Raw genomic sequence first — 7,211 nt, forward strand, 5'->3', positions numbered from 1 at the left:
TAATAATGTAAGATTTTCAACCATACATACCTGCCCCTGACATGCATGAAAAAAAAATCCCTGTCATGATCTTCAAGGTATAATCTACCTTTATTATATAATTAGCTCTTGCTCTAATGGTTTAATTGTGTTAACAGGCAAAATTGGATTTAAATCAACTGACTTCTTTGTTTAACTAGGACCGGTCTGCCATATTGCTTCTTGATGTGCTAACATATCAACAAATCAGTACAGAACCCAAACTGAATCAATTGCCTTTATTGTTGAAGATTTTAAAATAACAATGCTTTTTTAAAATGTATTTTAGCAGTGGTTTAATGACTTACATCGAATCATTCTCAATAAAAAATTTGCAATTATTATTGTTATAAAAGCATAAAGATTAGGTAAAGATTTAAATTCATCAATCAGTTATTCTTACGTATAAATGCATACATACATAAACATTCAAGTAAGAAAAAAAAAACACTTCATTATATGCATTGTAACTATGGTTGTGACAATAAATACATCCCTGAAAGCTTCTACTATGTAGGATTCTAACCATAAAAAGTGACAGATGTCAAAGAAGGTAAAAGTAGTATTTCAACCAACTTACCAATTTTAGTGCAACATATCCCACAGTTAAAAATAGAGTAGAATTTCTCTTTTAAAAACTAAAAACAAACTTTATTCTTAATTAATTGCTCATGTCTTATGTGTGACTAATGCACACGTTTGCAAAACGTGCACATGTATTATGCTCTACGTATGCTGATTTGGAACCGCTACCAAAATGTAGTCAAATTGGAAGTTTAATGTAACTTAGTAGTTTTAATTCAGCTGAATGTTGGAGTGCCCTGTGATGGATGTTCGTAGCAGACACTGAAAGGTCTCTGGCTTAAGCTTGATTACACTTCGGGCAGCTTCTCATAGGACACCTGCTCCTCAGGCAGTAACTCCTCCTTATCATCCAGTATGAGGGACCCCCTGTTGAAGTTTCTGCGCACTGCGATCATGATCAGACCTACCAGAAGTAGGGCAGACATGATGGCCAGGGTGGCAACTAGGAAGAAGGCTGAGAATAAAAGAGACGAGCCATGTTACATTTTGTAATAAAAACAAACTCAAACATTTCTTATTATTATCATTGTTGAAAACAGTTGTGCTGCTTAATATTTTTGCTGACAACATGAAATTTATTTTGTCACAGCACTTATTTGAAATAGAAATCATTTGTAAATAAATGCCTTTACTTTCACTTTTGATCAATTTAATGTGTTTTTTCAAAATAAAAGTTCATTTCTTTAACAAAATTCACTGACACAGACTTTTGTGCTTTTGGAAACAAGTGTAAATGATATTTTCTTGATATCCATCTATCTATCTATATATTTATTTATAACTGGTTGGATGTTTGTTTGGTGCCAGCTTCCTTGAATATTTCCATGCCGAAATCAAGTTGCAAAAGTATAAAAGAACAATTTATAATATATAAGGTATTTAAAGTTTGCTTCAGATAAAAACTCTTAAATGAAATTAGAATTAATTAATATAATCATTCTAATGAATTCAATTCTTGTTAATACATATCAGGTATTTAACAATGCCTTACCTGGAGTCCAGCGGCCACGTCTGTGGTGTCCATGTCCATCAAAACGGCCTTTAGAAAAAGAAACACAACAGCATAAGCTACCAGCAAAACAAAGACACAAATGTACTACCAGGAGGAGAATTTCTGTTGTCCTCTTACCATCTTTCCCAGAGCAAGCTGCCATGCACTCTTCCTCACTGTTGTAGCGGTTTAGGTTTCCTATGCAGCCTCCATAGATGAAGGGCTTACAAGACTGAGTGCTGGACTCAAAGTAAAACATCGGGAAGGCTGCACGGCATGGGCCAGAGTCGGATGGCACAGCACAGGTTTCTGCATTAAATTACAGGATAAAGAAAGCCTTGTTCATATTGTAGAAACATTCACCACTGCATTATTGGCAATATGTTTGAATTACAAAAATTCAAGGCAGCTGATGTAGAACATTAGATTCTTGACGTGACTTTTTTGGCGTTTTACCTTCAAAGCTGCGGATGCTGAAAGGAGAAGTGGGAATGACAGGTTCCTCCTTGTTGCTGGGAATGACCCTCACTGGGATGCATACACAGAGTTATTATTTCATAGAGATTTATAGCGATGACGAACGATCAGGAAATTAACAGTCATACACAAGTGTACCTGTGCAGGTTGCCATGCATGATTCCTCAGTTTTATAATTGTTCTGGTTGCCCTTACAACCTCCATAGATGAATTGTTGACAGGTGCCATTATTGTAGTGAAAGCGTCTAAAAGCGGCTCTGCAGGGTCCGGCCTGTGCGGAAGCCAGACACTTCTCTGATACGGCAAGACGGGAAGGAGACATTAGAACCAATAGTGTACAACTGTACTCTGCTTAAAGATGTGGACAATGTAAAAACACTAAAACTTATTTCATTTAAATATTGAAAAAATTAAGTAATAAGATACCCTGGAAGTCCTCTGAAGTCATTTCAGGAAGAGGTTCAGCATCTGAGGAAAGAGATACAGAATATCTATTGTTTTATCTGTCACAAGTACCTGGTAAAATAAATACAACTAAAGTCAGAATAGTGTCTATCATTCATTTTGAAGTTACAAACAATCTCAGTTTTAATCGAGTTTTCACATTTTCTTCAAAAAACATTCTAATATGCTGATTTGCTGCTCAAGAAACATTTCTTATAATTATTAATTATCAGAATTGAACAGTGCCTGGATCCTGGACCCACATACCCACTTTTAATTAATTACAAAAGGATCAATTAATGTATTACTATATATTATTAGTTAACCATGGTTGTTGAGAGCTCTGACACAACTTGAGCTAACTATTTATGTTCAGTCAGATAAGCATCACTCTTCAGCTGTGTCATAACTACTCATGTCTGAGAACCAGTCTCACTGGTATATCCAGATATATCTTTGATTACCCAAGTTGTTTTCAGGCATGGACATTCTGCTGCGTTGAGCGATGGAATGAGAGTCCGCAAGCACAGCCCCTGAAGAGAATAGAGAGACACTTTAAATTACTATTCTGTGCGTTTATATAACTATATATTTCTGAACAAGAGACATACAATACCATTTAAAAGTTGGTACTCAGAGATATATATATATATATATATATATATATAAACTTACAGAGGCCAAACTTTTAAATGATAGTGTACTAAATACCAAACTAATCTTTTCCATGTATCTAAGGAAAATTAACAGTAAGGAATGTTCTATTTAAAAAAAAAAAATGCTGTGCAAGTCCCATGTACAGTTTGCACAATTTGTAACACACCCTCACAATAAACACACCGGCCCACACACACACACACACACACACACACACACAATAACACAAAATAGCTGTAGAGTGTTTTAAGTAGAACTTTTCATATAATTTCCTGATGACAATATTAGGATTTCTCTATTGGAAGCAGATGGCATCTTTTTCCATTTAAACGCCATCTTATCTCATAAAACTGGTAATTCCACGGCTCACAAAAGGTCATTTGGATACAGCAGGCATGAAGCACAGTGACCCCACAAAGAAAACAAAAAATTCCCTCCTATTTCCAACCCTCAGTCTAAATTGAAAAGTGGCAACTGGAAGTAATAAAAAGTGGAAAGAGGTAAAAAAAAAATAAAAAAAAAACTGCGACAGCTAATGCGATTGGCATGCCTTTGTCAAGGACAGGTAATCCATCTGCATAAAGGTCACCAAACCGGTTATTCGACAACCCAGGGTAAGATGAAACCAATTTGTTAAGACATTCAGCACAAACCCACTGAAACTCACTGAAGTTGTCCAAACTGTATATGAAACAACTAGCATATATGTTTAGCTTTAAGACTTTACTGAGAGTAATGCAACAATACAGACTGCATGTCAAGTAACTTTGCTGAACTCTACTACGAACTCCAAGTGGAAATCAACTCGACACTATTCAAATATAGCAGGACACGAACCAGCAGACTGACCAAACTGAGCACACAGCCAACCACAAACTACAATGTGGGTACTGGATTTGTGCCCACTCCACTGGAGAACGGCTGTAATAAAAGTTGTATGGTTTTCCAAAGCTCATATTTTGGTCCCCTTCTCTAAACCTCTGTTTTCATCACCACAGACATGTTAAATCATAAACCGATATCCTCTAAAATCTTTTCCAAGTGTCTTGACTGTAATGGCAAACTGGGCCTCACGTACCAGTATGTAATCCTCAATAAAACACAATGTTCTTCTTTCAGTACAATACATTTATCTGCATTTCCTCTTGATGTCCAAAGTAAGCCTATGCAAACATTACCTAGATGCAAATGGAAGCTTGCCTCAAATCTGGGATGTGTTTATTGATTTGCATTTATTTATCCACTTTTCTTGCATACTACATCTTAACAGGCTGCTGAAAGACCATGGAGTATAAATATTGGCGATCCAAAATCCTTCAGTCCACTCCAGTGATATAAGCGGTTTGTGTGCTACAACAAATCTAATAAAAGTACTCAACTTAAAACCACACCTTCCAGAAGATTCCTTTTGTCTGTCATCAAATGATCTGTTTTTGTCACTGCACTTCAATAGACTAACTTGTACTCATGTACAGACTTCTAAGCTGTGAATACAAAACAATGAAAAGGGCCTGACTCAAAACCTTTGCTCTAAAGCACGTAGCCCATGTCAGTAAATAGCATTTAAATTAATTATTGTATTTACATTGCCATTAAAAATTTGGGGTCAGTATGTTTTAGTCTTTCAATTCACAATTTGCCAGCACAGGAATAAATAATTAAAAATATATTAAAATGGAAAACTCTTTTGCATTGTAGTAATATTTCACAGTAATACTATTTTTACTGCATTTTGAATTAAATAAATACAGCTTTGGTGAGTGCAAAAACTTCACAACCATTTAATAAACCTAAAGCAACCCCAAGCTTTTGAACAGTAGTGTATGTGAAGCTATAAAAGCAGATTATGACAGAGGGGAGAAAGAGTTGCACAAAGTCAATATCTCAAAGTATCTCCATCACAATTGCATCTGGGATTATAAATCTAGTAACATTAGAGGAAATAAACCTTTTACATAATAAAGGTTTGCATGAAACTGAAAAGTTAACACTCACTAAATATTGTCTTTTATTTACCTGTCACCCCAGTACAGGAAGCTTCACATTCCTCCTGGGAGTTAAAGTTGTTATCGTTGCCCCCACAGCCGCCATAGACGAACTGCTTGCATGTCTGATTGACGACATCATAATAAAATCGTGGGAAAGCAGCGCGGCAATTTCCCACCACACTTGGGAGTCGGCAGTGATCTGATAAGACAGAAGAAAAGGAATAATCTCAATATAGTTCATATGTGTGTCCTAACTATAGGAAATATGTTTCTCAGATTTGAACTGGCAGTCAAACTGCCAATGCAGTTGTTCATGACATTATCGCAGACCTCAGTTCAAACTCTGCTCTTGTAACATTATTATGGTACCAAAATGTTGATATCATTCAGGTTTGTATGGCATGCCGTTTTAGCTTAAAATATTCCCAGAGTTACAAGTCACAATTGCATTTTTACTAGTTACAATTCAATTCAATTAAATTCAATGGCAGTTAGAAAGCTCTCAATTGCAGTTCTTTACAGTTATGTTAAGGGAGCTCTGTAATTGGAAATCTTACTAGTAAAAATGCAATTACGACAAGTAATACTGGGATTAGTGTAGGTTAACTTGGCTTGCCATAGGTATGGGAATATGCAACTTTACCTTCCCTTCTGCAGTTCAAGTCTTTTGTTTACAGTACTGAGCTGTAAAACTTGAAGTACAGGTTGCTCAGGTCAGTGGACAATAATGATGCACCACTACCTGGAAAAAGAGGAGGGTTTCTATACAGCATTGTTTTGTTTTGTTTTTTTTGGGGGGGGGGGGGGGGGGGGTTAAGTTTACTTAAAACTATTTAAGATCACAGATAATTATTAACAGTTTTTCAATGAAAAGATTATAATATTACTTATCAACCTCAATTTTATTCCATGAAATGCTGAACTTCCTTTTATTATACTTTACATAAAGGTAACATATGGCCAAACAAGTTACACGATAAACTGATAGTTAGTCTGTGTGACGCAACTAACACAAATGTATAATAATGTGAAAAAAGCTATAACTGTACAGGTCAATTTTTTGTAAATAAGTTTGGTACGAGTTTATTATTTTTTTTTATTATTATTATTTTTTTCAAATAATTATGACCTTTCATAAACGTTTCCTAAGAGGCTAATTTACGTGAAATTACATTTTGCATACGGGAATTTTCCAGTTTCACTAACCACAGTTAGTCACATAATGATTTATTATGATATACAATTTTTATCAGGCGAACTGATTTTGATTGAAGTTATAATTGTTGGAATAAGCATAGTATGAATTCCTACATTTTGGCGTTAACTTTGGTTTATAATAGCCAACTAGTCTATATTTGTCTGTATTTTTTCTGAGGTAATTTTTATTAGCCTAGCTTACCTGTGGTGTTCACAGAGCGAACTTCTGCAGCGTTTTGAGATTCTTGATCAGCGCCATCCAGGATCTTGCGGTACGCTTTAAACTGTGTGCTCGGGGTCAAAACACACACGTCTTTGCCGTCTTTCACGCAGTTGACCAAGCGGCATTCTGACCTGCCGTCCGCCGGAGTCCCGATCACGGCGAGCTGGCAGTCGTCCCTCTCACAGCAAGCTCTCTGACACTGCTCCACGTCCGAGATCTCCGGCAGGTAAGCCAGGTAAGCCGCGCCGTTATCAAATGAGCTGATTTCAAGCCCCTGCTCGAGCTCTGTGTCCGGGTCCCATTTACACGCGTTTAGAACCGACAGACAACAGAGAAAACCGACGACGAACCACACCTGAGCCATTCTTCACTTCCCGTATACCTGTTCTAGCTCTTTTCGTTTATGTCCTATACGACGGGTCGAACCAAATAAAGTTAAACGAAGTCTATGACCACACCTATGTAAACGAACCAGTGTCTTTATTTATATAGCAGGTGTGCGCCTCCTCTCCTGGGAACTAATGTAACAAACAACTTCCTCTTACGTGACGTCACCGTTTGTCTTTCACTAGATTGTCATATCGCAGAGGCACACGCAGACACACAGCCCCCCCATGCAGCGACAGAACTG

At 36.7% G+C, this 7,211-nt stretch overlaps 1 protein-coding gene across 1 annotated transcript; it reads right to left on the reverse strand.

The window, feature by feature from the left end:
• Positions 1-242: 242 nt before the first annotated feature.
• spint2 (serine peptidase inhibitor, Kunitz type, 2) lies at positions 243-7,134 on the reverse strand. Its single transcript, XM_059533210.1, has 9 exons — positions 6,560-7,134; positions 5,189-5,359; positions 2,980-3,048; positions 2,498-2,539; positions 2,210-2,365; positions 2,051-2,122; positions 1,733-1,903; positions 1,595-1,642; positions 243-1,057 (listed from the first exon to the last, which is right to left on the reverse strand). Exons 1-9 carry the CDS (start codon positions 6,942-6,944, stop codon positions 891-893), a joined length of 1,281 nt encoding a protein of 426 aa, XP_059389193.1. The 5' UTR covers positions 6,945-7,134; the 3' UTR covers positions 243-890.
• Between the last annotated feature and the right edge of the window lie 77 nt (positions 7,135-7,211).

The sequence above is a fragment of the Carassius carassius genome, chromosome 41 (genome assembly GCF_963082965.1).
Source record: "Carassius carassius chromosome 41, fCarCar2.1, whole genome shotgun sequence".
Classification (NCBI taxonomy): domain Eukaryota; kingdom Metazoa; phylum Chordata; class Actinopteri; order Cypriniformes; family Cyprinidae; genus Carassius; species Carassius carassius.

Coding starts and splice junctions, on each gene's coding strand:
- spint2 (XM_059533210.1), bottom strand. CDS start 6,944: ATGGCTCAGGTGTGGTTCGTCGTCGGTTTTCTCTGTTGTCTGTCGGTT. Junction 2,123..2,209: donor ATGCATGGCAACCTGCACAG/GTACACTTGTGT, acceptor TATGCATCCCAG/TGAGGGTCATTCCCAGCAAC. Junction 1,058..1,594: donor ACGTGGCCGCTGGACTCCAG/GTAAGGCATTGT, acceptor TTTTATTCTCAG/CCTTCTTCCTAGTTGCCACC.